We start from the raw sequence: 20302 nt of genomic DNA, 5'->3' as shown, positions 1-20302 counted from the left end.
ATTTGTTACCCTTTTCCTTAAAGAAAGGAAATACACTGTATACTTAAAACATGCATCACAAGAATAAAACTTGCACATATCCCTGAAGAACTTTCATTTTTCAACATACTTAAAAGCTTCAAGTCTGCCACTAATTACTACATAAGTTAAGCTAGTTTTCAGAGACAATGTCAATGACCCTAAATGCTAAAACTCTACTTTAGTAAAGTAATTATTATTTAGTATTAGAGATGATGCATTCTGTTTATTAACATAATCCTCCACATTATGTTTGCTAATGTAAAAGATTTTCTCTACACTTTTTTTGTAAACAATTCAACTTCAGGAGTTCCAGCCTGTCACATAATAAAAGAGGTTCACCTTCCCCAAAACCAGAATGTTTCAACTGGTTTTGCTACTTCATTTTAAGCCCAACACATGGGACAATACTAAATATCAAAAGTGTGATGATTCCTTTCTCTTCCACTCTTACCAAGAGCAGGCGTAGGACGCCTCTGGGTTAGACTCCTGCTGTTGTGTGGGAACTTGTGGCTCTAAACAGTCAGCAAAGAAATGTTGCATAAATATCTACCTGAATTAAAGCAGCAGATAATAATTTTTAAGAGTCTAAAAGAAAACATCTTCATACTTCAATTTCCTATGAGATTACAACAGAACCTCAATTAAAACCCCACAGTTCTAACCCCTTTTAAGCAGAGCCTTCCCATTATAGAGACCGTTCCAAGTACAGAGCCAGTAAACTCGAATTTCTTCCTTTCTTAATCAAAGACTGTCTTTTCAAAACATGCAATATTCTACAGAAGGCAAAGCCACACAATACAAAAATTAATACAACTAAGATAAAATATAGCAAGTTACAATTGAATTAAAATCCTACACGATACGTTACCTTCCACCTCGGGCACTGAAAGGCACTACATGGATTCCCAAAGGCCCGCCGTCATTGGAGACTTCTACGAGCTTTACCATATCACTGTGAGACAATGATGAATGAGGGAATATGAACATGTACCGTGAAGGAACCAAAAAACATACACAGAAAAACAAGACCATTCCAAAACTAAGTCATGGTGATGAAAGCATTGTTGAAACTTACGTACCTGAAGATTAATCTGATGGCATGAAAGAGATCAATCATCAAAAATAGCTCATTAATAAACCAAACAAAAATAAAGAATATTTTTTGCAAACTTAGTTTGCTACATAAAAATAGGTATCATCATTATCACATGCATATTGCTTTATTTCTTCCTTACTCTAAAGTTAAATTGAAAGTCAAAGTTAACTGATTGGACCATTGAGGGAAAATACCTTAGACACCACATATAATTTTCCCTCAGAAACCTAAACATTGATCATAGTACTAGCACGCTTTATTTTTTTTTATCTTAGAGAAAGCCCACTCTAAGTCTTAACATTAGTTTTCTCATAACTACCCCTTAATTAAATGAGAATTATTAAATTTTTAATTGGCTAAATTATTCTAGTTTTAAAACACATGAATTTGTTTTATTGTAATTCTGTTTCTTTTATTGGAAGATTGCTGTATCTATATCTCATTACTAGGCAAAGTTTCCAAAGTAAGATTTAACTATAATATTCAAAACCAACCAGATGTCCTCCTGAAGCAACTATGCATCTAGTTTTCAATTATACTTTTTGCTGTAGAGTGGGAAAAAGTGAAAGAGGAAAGCACAGGTTCAGAAAGAGACACGCAAAAATTCTAGAAATAGATTTGGAACAAATCTTCTGATGTGTTTGAAACACGTCCACAGCTGGAAAGGTGGAATATAGCCCACGAAACATAAAGAGTTATAAATACCCAAATGAGAAAACGCTACATGAAGGCCAAACCTCCCAGTAAATCTGGAAGTGAGATATCTGAACGAAAGCCACAATCTAAATTTGTGGCTTATGCCTCTCTCCAGTATTACATACTTCTTCCATATTTCCTGGCACGACGTATATATACACAAATCTTTAAGAAGCTTGTTTCTCATAAACAGACAAATTAAATTTAATCTAGAAATGGAGCAAAGAGCAAGACCAATGCCCTATGACAGCAGTAAAAGATTTTCTACTTCCTTCAATAAGCTCTTGATCATATGGTGGCCCATCACGAAAACTTGCAGTGCTTAATCTGGACTCTGAGAATAACTAGATCACATATTGTTAGGAAGTCAACAAAAATCCTGCGTTACAGTTTGCTTTATATTACTTCCGCATTAAATTTTTTTACTGTATTTTTAAAGTAGTCTTTACATTTGTTGTATGCCTCAATTCATGCCTGATTTCTTTGACTCATTTTTTAAACAACACAAATGGAAAGTTTCTATCCCTGTTGCCACTGTTTCGCTCAAGAAAGTATCACAACAACAGGAAAGCTGAGAGACACCAGTGGAAAACATGTTATTCTTCAGACCTGGACCAATGTTGTAAGATTGACAGCACTATAACATTTGGTAATGTTCCCTGATCCAGTTTCTGTAAAGGCTAACTGCATTTCATTCTCACTGCACATTAATGCTAAGTTTTCCTTAACTAGTGTGAAAAGCAGCTCACAGGAATCAAGCAATGCCTTTCACCTTCAAAAGGTACTCTAGAAGGCATCTTTTGCTATTGGTATGCCTACAGCTTCCTATGGTCAACTTTCTTCCGACTTTCCTATCAGCTTAAAATCAAATTGAGGGCTGAGGAAGAGAATAAGGGAAAAATCAGTGTGATTCACCTGGAACTGTAATAAATGGAAACATAGCTTAAATGAAAAAAAAAAAAAAAAAAAGTCAGTTTTCATATCCAGCCCACACTGTTTAACTTGTTCTACTGTGTGAGCCAGTAACCTTCCTTTTTTCCAACATATGCATTTAAGGCCTAGGCACTGATTTTTCTTACACTTTTTCTTCAAAAAAATACATCCCAAATTTAAACTCTATAAAACAGAAAACAAAAGGAAATGAGCCTTTCCTAAGAGAGATTGTTTCAAATTTGCTTCCTGATTTTCTCAGAAGTTTGGGCCAACTACTTCAAACAAACATACAAAGAAGTTTGATATCAAAACAGAAAAGAATGAAGTAGCACATGATCAAAAGTCAAGAAGTTACTTAAAAGCAACAACAAGAAGTATTAAATTTGACAGAAATTTTGCAAACTATTTAGCAAACAGCATTTGGAATTTACAATGTAACAGGTTTTGTAAATGGAACGGAGTCAACTCAGCATGTATTGCCTAATAGATGTCACCATGATCTTATCTAACATTTAAACCCCCTGCACCTAGTTCATAATTTAATTCAGAAAAAACAGGAGCAGAAGATTTGTTTTTATTTAAAATTTAAGTTTAATCAATTTAAAAGGTTCAATTTAAAGGTAGAAGGGATATTTTCTCATTAATTCCATAGTGAGGTATGGATCAGCTCTTTGCAACGAAATGCAAAAGGTCAAGCTTGCTGTATCTTGTGCTGAAAAAAAATATATTCTTTAAGGATTTTTTTTTTTTTAAAGGAGGAGCTCCCCACTCTTAAACAACATCAGTTTTGATCCATTCACAAATTATGAGTTTTTTGACCATACAACTTACGTGACCCTCATGCACATGTTCCCAGTAGACTACAAACTGGTGACAGGAATTAAGATTTTCCCCTTTGAAATTCTTGCCTGTTGATTTATTTGTGCTAGCACTGACCCTATTCCTTCTGTCAAGTTTTCAGACTTCCATCAAATAAGCATCTTCTTTGAGGCAGAAAATCTACTGTAGCATCAGCACTTACAAATGTCAAGTTTCCAATGCTCATCTTTAACACAGGCTTTTTAAACTTTTTAAAATCTCCTTTAAAAAGGTCCATGAAGCAAATCGCTTAAAATCAAAATGACATATGACCTAAAAAAGACTGCCCCACTTTCTTAAGAGCAGTATCACTCATATTATTCTGAGGTTTTTGCTAGTCTATGCTCAGTCTCAAAACTCATAATTAAAACAATGTGTTCTGCCAGTAACTTACTCCAGGGAAAAATTGGTAGCATTCTCCAAACCACTGTCTGCATGTCCAACAGGCTCAACTCTGCTGTTGTCCTCCTCTGTTCGATCTTCATCCTAGATATTAAAGAAGAATAATAAAAAAATAATTTAAGCCTAGGCTTAATAGGTTAACTTATTTTAAGAACGCCATTTTACCATTTTCAGATTGTTGGAGCAACCACATGTGCAGTGGAAGCATGTGCTTCCACAACTACAAAAATCTTCTCTGTCGTTGTCTGAAAGTGCTGAAAATTGGTTTTTTTTTGTAACGTTATGCATTTTTGTAATGATGTTTATAGTTCAGTCAGTTTTATATCTTAATTTTGCTACAGTTGTAAAAGTAATGCTACAGAAGCTATTACAGCCAGCATTTTTTTAAATGGTACCCAAGTAATAGCACAAAATCAGCTGATGGTCAGCACTGTTCGGGCAAACTCCTTCCGAGCTCTCTCTGGGCAGGTTATTGAAGACACAACTGAACACACAAGACAGCTCACTCAGGCTCATTTGCAAAAAGTTGAAAACAGTGTAAGAAAATGCAGCTCGTATAATTCTATAAAGTACCAAGACCTCTTTAAAACATTTTATCACAGGCTTTTATTAATAGCATGCCAGAAAAGGCTGACATCAGAGTTACACAAGGCTCTAATGCTAACCAATTGATTTTATTTTTAATTTGACTTGCCAAAAAGTACATACATTATTCACCAAATGTATAATTTTAATGTCAAAGTTGTGAATGCTGTACTTTCAAATTTAGATCAAGGCAATTCAAGGACTACCAGTAAGATCTAAAACCATTCTTATACCTGTGTTACTGATTGGAAGCTTATACGTTTAATTACCCACGTCACCAAACAGGAAATATCATAAAGTGTGAAGAGTAGGTTTCAAACGCAGACTTAGATTCTAAAGCTAGAGCCATCAAGTCAGTAAAATAATAAGTGACAGGTTACGAGTCAGCAGAGTCAGACAATATATTAAATTATTGAAGGGATATTAAAGGCTGGCAGAGGCAGTTGGTAATGTCCAATTGACATTTCCACTGAGAATCTGCAAAAGCAGGAGGCTGGATGCATCAAGCTTCCATGGGCTGTAGATATGAGTTGTGCATCCTGGATAGCAGCACATTGTGTGAAGTCAAGCTACTTGAAGATTGATGATCCTGTGTTTTGAGAGGCTTTAATATGCACTTCTTCGTCATCTATCTCTGTTAAGCACTAGGCAAGTAATACATTTCAAAGGTTAACCAGCATCTTGAACCTGCCTAGAACTGCATTATGAATGTAAACAAGAGCTCAAAATAAAATATCTTTCATATAGTAAAAGTTGCTTATAAACCCAATATAAAGGACAATCCATATATTTCATAAACATGACATAAGCTAGTGCTTACATTTCTAAATTTATTGATTTCAGCTAAAGTGCTATATGTACCACTGAATAAAGGTTTAAAAATAGATAAATATTCAAACTCCATGACAATTCTGAAGTTACATTCAAAAAGGTACATATAGGAAAATCAGAGCATTTGGAGTTTTGATATTAAGAAGCATTCCATTTTGTTTCATACAGCATCTTGCAGATCATTGTTGCCATGGGTTTGTTGTTTTGAAGTTAGTGACAGTGGTGATTGTAGAAAACTATGTAAGCATTCACACTGCACTGAAGCTTTATCTGCAAGTCTAAAATCAGAGCTCCTGATGAAACACAATTTTGAATATCAGCTATGTCAAAAAGTCCTCACGAATGAACATTACTTTGTTAATACAATGTTTTCGGCAATTTTCCATGTGTGGTCTTTTCAAGCAAACATATGATAACTATACATACATGTAAGAAGAGACTGAAATAACATCTTCTCTATCAGTAGATATGCCTTTGCTAACAACAAAAAAAATGCCTGGCTTCATGCTGTGTCATTTTAGCAGACATCTATATATGTACAATGTAAGCATAATTCACTTAGTACCACTTGGGTCCTACACTTTACCATGCTTCAACCCCATAAATGTTTCCCTTGACTAGTTTAAAATAAGTCTGTGTGTAAACAAAACTCCCCTTTCCCCACTCAGTCTTGGCAGCAGTCCTTTGGACTTGCTATCTTTCAGTGTTCTCCTGAGATACAGCCCACCATGCACAACTGGAGCTAATCCCTTGCGGAAATCCTTCCCACCACGTCCCAGCGCTCATGGTGACTTTGCTCTCCCTTTCCAGAGCCTCCTAATGTCAGCTCACAATTGAGCCTCTCCACTTGTTGCATGTCCCATTTTCTTTTTCTCTGTCCTACCTGGTGGTCCAGAGGTTTATTCTATCAAGGGAAGGAGCATCCCCCCGACCCCGAGCGCAGCCAGGACAAAGGCAGCAGCCAACATACCTGCCTCCTGCCTATATCGCATCTTTTAATGTTAGGATATAAGACATCAGAAACTGCAAACCAGAAGCTATGTAAAACAGATGCTATCTGGCACCATCACATCTACATTTGTGCCTTTTGTATTGAGAATTATAAACACAGCAAGTTTTGGAACCAGACTCACTGTCAGTTATCCAAGCAATTAAGAAACAGCAGCTCCCACACGCCTCTGTCTGGCTTTTCCCGGACAGCAGACAGATCTGTATCAAAAACATGCATGTGCTTCTAAATAGGTGCTTAGAGGAGGAATCACAACCCTAAGGAAAGCACTACTGCCATAATCAACAGATGTATGATGTATCCTTTTAAAAATCTTTAATATTACAGTAATCAGGCTCTCTTTTCTTCTCAAAATAACACAGATTTTGATTTACATTGAAGTGAACAGAGAGAAAAATTGGATACCTGCAGAGAGATTCGACTTAAAATTCTGATTTACTAAGAAAAGTAACTAGCTGTGAAAATCTTTGCATCAAGCAATTATTCCTTTATTTGGAAAGTAGTTTTCTTCTGAAAGGCAAATTCCACCTGGATGTGCTATCATGAGGTAAACCAAGGAAAAGGACATTCAGAAGACCAAGAAAGATTCTGAGAAGCCATAAGGATATTATTGAAGACATTTCTCAGAAATAACTGATTTGAGCCAACTCTCAAACTTGTAAGGTTTCTTTTCTCTCTTTAAAAATACTGATTCCTGATATATCAAAAGATACAGCTTTTAATGTACAGCCACTACAGAGTGATCTTTTCTTCCAAATTGAATGAAGTAATTAAAGATCATTTCATTTTTACAGCATGGACGAAAATTTAAAGCACATCTTCCAATGTAATTCCACACACTCTGATGTGTTCAGTCTAAACTTCCCCCAATTCCCTTTTGCTGAGATGACTCAGCCAGGGCTTCTCACCTGAGACTCACTGTGCCACCAGACATGGATGTAAGTGCCCATAAGCACATAAGCCATCTGTGATTTATTTAGGCCTACTATATGGAGATGAAACAACACAATGGCATCAAAACGAAAGCAAAGTTCTTAAAATCTGTGTTAGTGTAACAGAATTACAGATTTCAAAGAGTTATTCTTACTTTTAAATGGAAAATGTAAAAAATTCCTGTGTTTAATAAGAGTCAAGTTTGTGCACAGGTACGGTAGCAGTGTTGTAAAAAAAAAAACAGTACACCCAAAAAACCCAACATTTTTTCCATTACTGTTCTAAGTTCTGTAATAAAATTAACAACACAAAACCTCTTAACTGCTTTAAATGGACTAGTGCTAGCAGTTCTGCATATAGAACTTTTCACAGTTCACCTGCACAGCCTTAATAAAATACATATGAAAACTTGCCGATTTGTTTTATATTTTTGAAGAAAATGTCTCTATCACCGCTTAGGATTAGAAAATCCTCAGAGTTAAGAAATGTTAGCATTACGTTTGTCAACAGAACCTTATTTAATATATATGAATCCAAACAGACCCTTTAATTACATTTTCTGAGATTATTTCTGAGTCAAGATTACCTTGTTTCATTTCCAAGCTCAAAACCAGCCGCACTTTCCCTGTCTTACTGGACACTTTATCTTTCACTACCAAAACATCAGCTCCTGCCTCTGATTAATCCACAATTACTACCAGTCACTACCTACTTCATCTTCAAAGAAGCACTTTCCCACGTTTGTATTGAAATCCCCAAAAACATAAGTGGAACTTCTTCACGTTTGTCTTCTTTAGATGATTACCTGCAGAAAACTCAATAGTAGCCAGTGAGTCTGAATAAAGTTAGTCCAGTCACTTAAATTCCTACATGTTTCACTTGCGCAATCTTTATTTCTAGGTGCTTGGTCCGAGTAAGTGCTGATTACAATCTATTTCAGTCCGACACAATGGGAAATGGGCTCTGAGGCACGTAAGAGTTCTGTATAAATCTGTCTTCTCCGACCACTTAATCCCATCTCTCAAATTCGATAGCAACATCTCCATTCTACCGATAACTGAAAAAAAAATAGAAGCAAAGGTATTGGGGTTTGTGGTTTTGTTGTTGTTTTTTTTTTTTTCAATTCAGAGGGATATAATCATTATTTCATTATTGTCCAGAAAGTGATTGGGTATTTTAGTGATAATGGTTGTATGAAAGAGAGTAACTCTGCTTTCACATGACTTGAGCACTCCACAGCAAGGTCAGCAAGACTGACCAACATAAGAGAAAAAACCTGACTGGTCACTTAAGTAAACTGTAACTATCCTGTGCACTGAATAAATCCAAATTAACATTAAAGAAAGGGAAACTGTAAGTAAAGGTTATCGCGATACATGTGTGCGTGGAGCTGTGCTACGGTTTCACCACCGACCTCTCTTCTGCACATTTTCCTCATTCACTTCTGCAAGCCACAGTGTTACATCCATCCCTCTTGTGTCTCTACCTGCATCTCCAACATCAGTTACAGGCTCCCTCTCCCAAACCTGCATCTTCCTGTCCTGACTTTGCTGTTAATGTACGCTCAATTTAGAGATCTTAATCTTCCACCTTGTCTGAGTGCCGGGAAGGGGATTATGGAAAGCCAGGATAGCCTGGGTACTGGTGCTCAGCATCTTCATCCAGCTTGACCTCACAGCAGCCACAAGCCAGCATCGCAACTGGCTCAGCTGCACCGCAGTGCCCTTCCCTGGGAAAGCACGCTCTACCACTCTGAGATTTAACATATTGAGTGAAAAGAGAAAGTCTCGGAAATTTAGCTGTAAATTGTAGTAATTTGCTCTCATTGTACACAAAATAAATTTTTTTCTGACTTGTGAAGTTAACTGAACAAGACATCCAGCCTCAGCAGAAAGATGGGCTGACACGGATACACAAGAGCTATACAAAGGAATCATCTTTAAAAACAATTAAATCTATTTTGTAATTTTACTAGTCTACAGAGCAACTGCAGCAAAGTATTTTTGCACAGGGTAGATGTTCTCACCATACACCACCTTCAGCATTTCCAGTAGCATTAGCAACAGAAAGCAGGGTCCTGAACTGGCAAGCAATTGCAAACCATTGCAGTAAACAGGCAGAGCTACCTGTGTGAGCAACATATGATAACTATATCAGACATATACCCCTCTGCAAATAAAACCCTTTCAATATACAGCCTCTGTGTTTTGGAAGAAGAATTCACACTTGCTTGTTTTCTAGCATTTAATTTTTTTAATTTAGCACAGTGAATGAAATGCTGTAAACACCCGACAGAAAGGAATAGTACATAACGTCCAACAGGTACTTTAGATTTAATGTAGAGAAATACACATTATCAAGAAAAAAAACTCCTGAAAGCCTGCAGACAAGTATTTTTTTTCCCCCAGCTGGGACACAACAAAAATAATGCTTATGTTATTAAAATATGCCCATCTCTTCATCTTTCCCCTTTCATTCTCTTGTACTTCTCTGTAATGATTATGGAAGAAGAGATCGTGTTGCTATTAGTCTCCTGGCAGCTGTGTTTTATAAATGTTTGTTTGGTCCTTGCAACACAAAGTAGGTTCTCTCTCTGTATGATCAACTTGATAGGAAACTGCTCCTAGGGGACCTATTTCCTGTGTCTTAACTAGCACAAATATCCCAGCATCAGGCTTTTGTGCTAATGTTCTCACTTCTTGATTAACTGGCCAAATCTCCAGAGAATGGCAATTTTCAATCAAATCTGAAGAGCAGTTAGAAAGATCACACAGGGAAAAAAACAAAAGTTATTGAAAAATTAAAAAAAAAAAGGGTTTCTCTCTCTGAACACAAACATATATGTGCACAATAATTAGGTAAGAGCTTTGTGTAATCTGCATCAGTCCTATACTAGGTGATATGCTATTATCAGTAATCCATGGGGAAAGAGGAGAGAGAGAAACTTACATTAAATCAGTATCCACTTAAACAAAAAATAATCAAAAAAACACATCATAAAAACCTATTTAGTATTTTTACTATATATATATATATATATATATATATATATATATGAGTTAACATTCTCCTCACATCTCAGTCATCTTTATCTTATTCACATTCTTGTGCAGGATGGTCATCCCACAATTGGAAATGGCAATATTCATATAGCTTCTATATGCCTCACTACCCTAAAATGAAATTTGCCTTGCTCAATCAAATCAGTGAATAGACATCATATAGACACAGAGGAGCACAGAATGGAAGGGATTTCCCAGGTCTCTGATGAATATCAAATTCATCCCCTGCTATCACAGGCAATCATCTCTTATTTCCCATTTAATAAACTGATCAAGCTGAGCCTTAAAACTGGTTGGCTTCATGACAGCACTATTCTGTTGTGAAGCGCCTTGAAAGGAAATGTTTTTACACATTTAAAGAGAGATGTATCTGATTTCCTATTGTCCAAAATGCAGAACACCAGATAGCTAATGAATATTATTTGATTTCACCTTCCTTTGACAAACCTATAGGACACTGCGTTCAGTTTTGACTAACTAACATTTTTTAAGGCCTAATGACTCTCCTTGAATCACACATTTATAGCCTTGTTACACTAATAAAAACTGGACAAGCCCTGTAGTATCTCAATTATCTCAAACACGTAGTAGTCTAGAGGTTTACTGAAGTCCGCAGTCTTTAGGGGCTGAACAACCTGTGATTGTCACTGGAAATCACATATATACCTCTGTAACATTGGTGGCACACACGTCTATCGCACAGCTAGCGAGGCTAATGGCAGGAGCACAACACAAATACTGCTTGGCCATTTAACAGAGCTTCCACTAAAATAGCTTTCTACTAGATGCTGCTGCAGTTAATTCTTTTTTACAGTAGGCACTGAAGACAGCACTGAAAAGTACAAGAGCCTTTTAAGAGTTTCAGTATGTTAGGCAAAAGATTTTCTTGCCAGTGAATTTAACTGGAGACATTTTGTTGGTTCTTGCTTCTTTACAGTAAAGAAATCTCAGACATGACCTTACAGCAGTAGCTTGCCAACAAACAGCATGAAATGCATTACAACTCAAAGGGGGTTTTTAGTTGTTGATCGAACATGCTTGTTAATTAATATAGCCAAATGGTCTATGCCTACCAGCAGAAAAAGAATATTGAAGGGGGGGGGAAAAAAGAAAAAATTTGCAAACACTTAAGCAACTCGGCAAACCCACACAAGGGAACAGCACAAAATGGGATCTGATAAAGAGCGAATTTCAAAACACGTATTGTAATCATATTTCATAGACTATATTTGTTTTTTGGGTGAAAACATAGCATTTCTTTTCCACAGGCTGAGAGCATCCCACTCCAGACCATTTCATAGAGTCATAGAATGGTTAGGGTTGGAAGGGACCTCAAAGATCATCCAGTTCCAAACCCCCTGCCATGGGCAGGGAAATCCTCCACTACACCAGGCTGCCCAAAGCCTCAAAGTTTCAGTGACTTCTCCAGGACTACTGACAGCCCAAGGTGGGAAGCAGAGGGAGGAGGTGTGCAGTAAACTGATAGCCACCGTAAACAATCCATACACCAAGGTTCCTCTACGGAAAGGCAAATATCAAACAGTAACCAAAAATATGTAGCTATTACCACCAGGTCCCATTTAAGGGAATTTTAAAGAAGACTCAAGTGTTACTGTAGCATAACTGTTCATGGTCAGCCATTTTGCAACAGCTCTGAGTCCCACAATAATATCCCTCACCATAATATTCGTAGATTTTAGAAATATTGTAATGATGATAATTCAGTGCCCTAATTTCTGTTCATTGAAAAATTAGTAAATTGTTGCCAAATTGAACCTGATATACATTGATGATCTATTTCTCATATCAAAGAGAGACTTAAGATGAAGATAACCTTGGGTCCTTTCTTGATTCCTCCTGTTATTCCTGTAACAATAGTGGTAAAAATCACTTAAAAGTGCATTTCTCTATTAAATATGTTGGGGATAATACTCCATGTTTGCAAAGACACATAAAGGTAAGACACTTGGATATGACACTTTGAAAAGCAGGAATATTAAAATGGATCTTAATTGTCTCAGCAGCAGCTTGAAATGTTGAACCACAATATGGTTCCTCTTGCTCAAAGATACCAGATGAGCTTCACCTCTTCCTCTTCTCATCACCTGGTAACACTTGCGGTCCGTAACCTATTTTTTAAATATTTTATTATAGGTAAAGTATCTGAACGATTACAAAACTCAAAGACATTTCACCATATAATGAATCTGTGAGACAGCTCACTTAGAGAGCAACCTATAAGCAAAACCAACCACAGGCAACAGGACTCACCAGAAAAGGTTTGGCATGATCAGACAGGGCATCCCAGTGCTAACACTGCTGCCTGTTGGGGAGTCCACTAATATGAATTTTAAAACAGCAAAGCGATGACAGAACGCCAACTAAAAGATTACATGTAACAAGAAAGTATTAACCTCTCATGTGCTAAGCATTGGAAATATATAAAGCATGGATTGCCACACTTCCAGTATTAACCAACGCATCTAAAGAGTTCTCTGAAGATCTGATCAATAACAAATTATAGATGTGTCCATTGTATTACAAAGAGAAGTACTTATCTCATGGACCCATGTACAACTATATCAAATTACCTCTAATAGATTGTTGCCTTGAAAATAAAATGGGTTCATTCTGTGTAGCTGCCTAGTTACAGTTTTTATTCTGCTTTCTGTTTTTCCTCGAGATCCAAACTATATCTGTTTCACAGGCAAAGGTCTAGGTTCTTCGTTTGTTTTAAATACGGCTTATCTGCAGACTATTTCCATGTTCAAATCTCTGTAATTTTATACTCGTCATATGATTCACTCACTGACATATAGACCACCAGGGTCTTTCAGTGTAAAACAAATATTAGGGTTTACATTAAATACGGATTCACAGTCATACTTTGATGTTAGAGTCATGGGAAATATTTTTTATGGAAACAGCTCTCAGCTTTACTTGAAACGAGGCTACAATTATAGGTCAATATATAATCAAATCCCCCTGGAAAGTTTAGCCCAATGGCTAGGCCTGGTTTTGCGCAGGCTCTTTTATCATTTACTTTGAATAATGCAGGAATTACCTCAATTACAGAGACATCCCCACATGGTGAGCCGACATAACAAACACACTTCTGGTTGATGACTTCATATATCATTTATTTTCCCTTTCATCATGCTAACTCATACATACATATGCGTCTATATATCCCTCCATCACCCCTGGTTAACTTATATAATACCCACATATATAGAGAAACTTATCCCTGCACCAGCTGAAGACGCTTTACCTGAATTATTTCACAACAGGAGTGATTTTTACAAAATTAAGTCTAGTTTTCTTTAAGAACTTGCGTTCTTCCTACTCCATAATTCCAGGTTATATCTGGGATTTCAGGACCAGCAAAGAACAAAAAACTAACATTCATTTTATGTGGAGAAATTGATATTTATGGAAGGAAAAAAATACCCACAATATACTTCTAACATGGAGTGTTACTATGGCATCCAGGAAATACATATATAAGTATGTTTCTAAATATACATATATTTTTAGAAGGTCTCAACAGCAAAGACATTATTTTGTTCTTAAATTAAGTAAACCTAAATTACACAGCAGTAGTACAACTACAGTGTGTTTGTTTTTTTTCTGTTGAGTAGTCTAAAGTAGGTCAAGTTACGCACATCCATTAGTTCTCCTATAAATAGATCCACACTGACTTCACCTGCTTGTAACTAATGTAGAACAACAGAATTTTAAATACTATTTCCTTTAATCTGACAAGTTAGCTTATTCTGTATCTAGACATCAAAAAAAACCCAACCTCATTAAGTCCTGTGTGATATTTAAAAGCCAAAGAAATGACAATGGATACATGGACTTGGGACAGATAATTTTCTCCCCTGTAGAAAACCAAATGTACATGCCTCCACCTAAAGTTTAGAGATCTTCTGCAGAGATGTATTATAGATGAGTCACGTAGTTTCCCCTTGATATCGAGACAAAGGAAAGGAGAAAATTCTGCATAAATCACTTCACATTTTCCCTGCAACGTTCCTGAATATATTATTATTCACCTCACCTTTTCAAAGACCGTGATTTTCATCCTTCTGAGGATTTTTTTTTTTAAGATACAAAAAGAATTTCTTATTTAGCAACTTGAGTTTGTCATTAGGCAATTTTCAAACAAGTCTCATAGCTCTTTTATCCTTATTCATTTCTTTTTTCTTTTTTAATCTGAAATAGTCCCTTGTTGCTTGATTTGCAGATCTGTATCAGCACGCGAGGATTTCACTAGCTTCAGTCAAGTATAGAACAGTTCGATCCCCTCGAGTACTGAACGTAAGAGTCAATTTAGAAGCAAGCTAAAAGTATAGCACTCTGTTCTCTGTCACAGAAAACATTTTACTCACACAGGCATCTTAATGACAAAATTCAATTCTGGATATTTTTCTCGGCATAGCTCAGGACTATTTAGAGATGACATCAGAAAGCTTATTGAAGACTCAGCATTTTAAAAATTTAATTAAAATATCTGTTTTCCAATAAGGTAAAAGTCCCTTCGTTGTTGAGAGTTTAAAGTTAGCATATATTCTTCAACTTTGAATTTCATTTCATTTGGGAAACATAACTTTCAAAGTTTTTGCTTTTGTGTTACTAAAAATCACCCTGTTAATTTCACCCAAAGAACTAGAAAAATATAATTATACTATTTTATTATCTTGCTTAAAGAAAAGTACATGGGTTTCCTCTCATTCAGACAGTGATTTATTTTCAATTCTCATTTGCTAGGATTTGTGAATGTATAGCTTTGATTTATGGTTTTTTTGATTTCAACTCCTACTGCTGGAAAGAAAAAATACTTGTGTAACTTTTAAATGTGTTTAACTTTTGTGTTACACACCACGTAGATGGACAAACACATGCGAGCTAAGGGATCCCTAACTTGCTTATTTTAATTTTTCCTATTTAGGCTCTTCCTTCCCTAAAGGAACAAAACCAGGCAAGGTCCCAGCCCCAAGTCCCACAGGAGGAAGATCCCCAAGGGAGCCCTGGCACCATGACGGCAACATGGTGCACGCAGTCTCGCCATAGAAGCACGAGGCACCCAAGCCTCTTGGCTCCTGTGTGAAGTTTGAGTGATGAGATCTTACCATTTTGCAGTTCTATCTTTTATTTCTCTTTTGCCGAATTGCACGGTTGCATGCCATGTTTTGCTATTCACCTCATACTTCACTGAGAAACTCCACTAAAATTGAGTTTCAATTGAGTTTCCCTGTTATGCCGTAGCGTTCTCTTTTTTGGTCTTTTGCACAACATGGATTTTACCTTAGGCACCAAACAAATTCACCATTTTAATAACAGAAAATACTATAGCATTTTTCATTGTTCTTTGCTCAATTTGTTTTGCTGAAGTCAACATGAAAAACAATTTCAAACTTCTCAGTAAATGCTTCATTTACGAATGCCCCATTCCAAGTGCCTACAGGGTTACAATCTGGTCTATGACAATTTTATTAATTTTTTAATCAAAAGCATTAAATCAAATTTAAAATAAACAGTACTCAGTACTTCTGTAGTGCCCTCCAGCACAGTTTGGCAAAAGAGCTTCACGGACAATAATGACTTTTGCTTCACTGCACCCTGAGGAAGAAGATTAAAAGTTATTCTCCAAATTCTTTATTTGAGGAAACTGAGGCACATCTCCAGCCTTAGATGTTTTCAGTTTTGGGTGATCTCTCTGAGATAGCCAAAGCCTTACTTTCAGAAAAATGTAAAACACTCGCATGTATTCCTGAAGTGAACCAAAAAGGGCAGAAACTAAAACAACACTTAAAAATGGCAATAAGCAAGTTTCTGAAAGCATCAAAAAAACATCAAAAGTCATCACTGCAGTCTTTCCTGCTCAGGGCAGCAGACAGCACCACAGCCCCATCGTGCCAGGAGGCTGTTGGCTGAAGAGAGGCTGAGGAAATCACCGGTTCCCTCTGAACGGTTTGGTCCCGAGCCTGCACCAACACATGTGCACTGCTTGCTGTCACGCAGAACTCTGACACGGCACGTCATGAAACATGATCAACAGACAACTGCATCACCACCACCACCACCTCATTAAGCTATCCAGCGTCACCAAAGAAGATCTCCTGTCTAAAACATACTGAGGAACGAAGTGAAGGACACCACACGAGTGCCAGAATCGCAGTTCCAGAAGCACTTTGCAAATTAACTGGAAGTTATACAAAAAGGAAGGCATTTCAAAAAATAACTCATTTACTGCCATTTATTGCACCAGAACAGGTATCAGCTTCTCAATAAAACTAATTTTTTAAAACTTATTCTCAGATAGAGATCTTATTTTACTGCTTGATTCTTTTCCCTTCCTTTCTCACCCCAGTCCGAGCAGTAGGGATTGATTTCAGCAACATGTGACGGAGATATGTATTTCCAAGGAATTGTATTCACCATTGTGCTGCCCATAATAACCTCTTAGCCTGGTGTTTCATAATCCTACAAGGCCAGCACAAACCAAAGATGTTTCAAACTGCCTGTTGAAGAGAGGCAGTCCTCTCTTTTCCCCTTCCCAGATGGGGTCACATTCATCACTGGATCTCTGTCCACCTTCTCCTTTCTGTTTATTCAAGCATTTGTATCATAACACAAAAGATCTAAATTAAAAATTATGTTTAATAAAAACAATTTTAATTGGTTAAGTTTCCCAGGCTCGTCCAGTTCAGTCTAATTAACAGACTCATAAAGCTTAGGGAGGCACAGGGGAGGAAGTAAATCATAGCCAAGACTGCTTTTGAAGCAGCAGAGATGACTTTACAATGTCTCTAATGCTGTGGCCTCAGACGGTTGTTTGAAGGATTACTGTTCATCTGCAGTTTTGCATACAGCTCAAAGCGCTCTGTTCAACATTCAGTAACTTGCCACTGCTCTATGTCCAGACTCATCCCTCTTCTATTTGCCTCCTTCAAAACCCTACCTATTTTCAACTAAGCTAAGAAACTGTCTTGTTCACTAAAATTGCCATCTCAGCACTCCTTCTCTTTCAAAAGGAGCGTACTTTCCAGGAACAAACCCCTCTTGCCCTTGTATACTGCTGACCTATTTTTCATAATTTGTTTTTCTCTCTGCCAGTTTCTAATCTACAGCAGACCTTCATTTGTCATGACATGAACAGTTACCCCAAAAAATTCATATAAATTACTCAAATTCCACTGTCTTCCTTAGATGAGATCAAATTAAGACAGGCACAACAATGCTTTTAAGCGCTATTTCCCGAGTTCATTAAAAGCTAAGATTCATAAACAGAAGGAAAAAACTCTCATATTTTGTGGATGAATTCCTCTTCATCCACCCCACCCAAAAATATAAAAGATGAAAGTATGGAAGTTATATACACATTAGAGAGGTGTGTGGTGCCCAAATGCTTCTCTTCATCAAAAAGTCATAGCACTTTATACACAGATGTCTACATCAACACTCTTTTAAGGATAACAATAGTATTTTTTGGAAAAAAATATATGTAAGATGAAACAGAACAACTTGTGTCAATTTGGATTAAAAGGAGGTAGGCACTGTTAACCACCACATCTAAACATTCCGATTTTGATGTAAGGTTTTCTTCATTGCCACTTCATCAGTTACAAACTAGCTAAAGCTGAGTTGAAGGATTCCAAATGTACAGGAACTTGTTATCAATTTCCCATAAACCACATTCGAATCTCAAGCAAGTCAGTCAATGAAGTTAGTCCAGTCTAAGGCCTCCTTGAAGAAATGTTTATTTTGCTTTAACACTTCACAGCTATTTTCTGAAACCGAAAAAAAAAAAAAACCAACTACTTTTAGGAAACCAGGGGAAAGCAAGCACTACCATCCTAACATTCTGAAGTTTTTTTTCTTCAAACTATGACAGCGAAGCCTGAAGAAACCTGAAGAACAAGCAAAGCTAGGGTTTCAGAAAGAAGCAACTTTAGAAATTCAACTGCACTGAGCACTTCTTCCACTGCATCCCCGGGCAGGATCTCCAGGCACTTCCACTTTCTAGTTTCACAGAATACATCGAGTTTCAGACTAACTAGCTGGGCTATTCTAGCATCTTGTTATGGCCAGCTCTGGCTATTTCAGAGGACAGTGTAAGAGCCAGTATGACAGACAATTCCAAGTAATTTGCCAACAGGCTTTTCTCTTGTCCTTGGGAAGTTCAGCTTGATGTCGTTAAGACCGGAGTGTATTTTGTACTTCCTCAAATGACAGCAAATTTGAGAACGGACAATGCTGGCCTACCAATACTCCTGACTAGATGGGAAGGAGAAAATCATCTGCTTTATCATCACAGAAATCAAATCTTAAACAGACTAGAGAGTGAACCTTTGAAAAAAAGATAAATGTCACTGTATCTTATAATTAAGAACTGATTTGGTATAAAGGCGAGTCCAGGGTTTTGGGTTTTTTTTTAAAAAAAAGGAAAATTCTGTGACAAATGCTGTGCTTTCTCACTGAAATTAATAAAGCTCATGGTGTTAGCACAGAATGATATGATTTGAAGACAATATGAGGAGAAACAAACAAATGAGTTTAAAACCTGTGAATTTTCATTTACTAAAACCAGCAGGTTCCCCATTTTTTTGTGTTCTGTCCTCAACTACTTAATAGTTCCTTAATATTACTAGTTATAACCTTTTTGCAGTTCGATTTAATTTAAAAAAAGGCAAACGAACAATAAAACTTAAGAGAAATTTCTTGCACACAGGTATTCTCGACAGCATAGGCAAGAGGAATCTTTAATTTTAATGAAATGTACTTGTCTTTCTTTCCTTACATATAACCAGGTTGAAGGCAATACCGAACAGAGAAAAAGAACAAGAGTGAATATACACACAAAAACAAAGGAAAAAACCAAACATTGAAACAATCTTTAAAATAGAAAAGTTAATACTTTCCTACGGGACTGAGAGCAAGATAGTGTTACCTAAAGAATTAATAATCTGGAAGAGCAAGTTTAAAATAAAGTGATGAGATTTGCCAGTGAAATACAACTTAGGCTTAAAACAATCTTTTAAAACATGATCAATGAGCTTTGCGAGAGTTTCCAGATATATATATCACACAAGTGGACTGAGAAGCCTGGTGACTGAGGAAATTGAAATTCGAATAAATGTAAGATAATGCATTCTGAGAAATGCAATCTAGTCTAAGCCTCAAAGGGAAGAATCTTGGAAAAAGTAGCAGCAACTCTCAAAAAAAACCAGCACAAATCACCACAAATTAAAGAATTAGTTGATAATAATACTGAGGTGGATTTAATACACCTGGTTTTTAATGCAGCATCAAGTATTTTTGCAGCAGATTTAACGCTAAAAGTAATTTCAAATGGCAATTCCCAGTCTTCTGCCCTCTTGAGGTAGTATAGATGAACATTAAATGTAGTGTATACTTATTTATACTGTAGATGAACAAAAGAAAAAAAAAAAGAGCAAGTATGATATTAAATATTAAAGAAGAAAATTAGTCAAAAAGCTAAGTAACAGTGAGAAAAACAGATCACTGGAAAGATGTCAACGCTTTCCTGCCTTATTTACCAAATCCACAACAACTTTTGAGAAAGCAGACAGAGAGTATGACAATAATGTAGTATAATATCTCTGCAGGCAACCCATGGCCTCACTATAGAAAAAAGTACTCTATTTTACCTGTTTTAAATGAACTACTGGTCTAGCCAACCTACAAGCAGCACAGACTGTGCAATGCCTGAAGCAGAGCAGGGCAAGTGCATTTTCATTTGTATGTCTCTTTGGACAGACATGACTGGAAATTATTTCTCTTCACAGTGGAAACGCAATGTAGGCAGAAATGATTTAGAAATATGGTGAATCACATGAGAGAATAAAG

General features: G+C 36.5%; 1 protein-coding gene across 8 annotated transcripts in view; it reads right to left on the bottom strand.

The window, feature by feature from the left end:
* Nucleotides 1-20302, bottom strand: part of PARD3 (par-3 family cell polarity regulator) — a 479965-nt gene that overhangs the window by 235697 nt on the left and 223966 nt on the right. For all 8 annotated transcript variants that reach the window (XM_086614468.1, XM_086614472.1, XM_086614469.1 and 5 more), the window contains 2 exons: nucleotides 3999-4090; nucleotides 890-973 (listed from right to left, as the gene is read on the bottom strand). In XM_086614468.1, the coding sequence (XP_086470594.1) occupies nucleotides 890-973; nucleotides 3999-4090 (176 nt within the window). The remainder of the gene's footprint in view (nucleotides 1-889; nucleotides 974-3998; nucleotides 4091-20302) is intronic.

The sequence above is a fragment of the Tauraco erythrolophus genome, chromosome 7 (genome assembly GCF_009769465.1).
Source record: "Tauraco erythrolophus isolate bTauEry1 chromosome 7, bTauEry1.pri, whole genome shotgun sequence".
Lineage (NCBI taxonomy): Eukaryota > Metazoa > Chordata > Aves > Musophagiformes > Musophagidae > Tauraco > Tauraco erythrolophus.
This window is presented reverse-complemented; position numbering and strand designations above follow the sequence as displayed.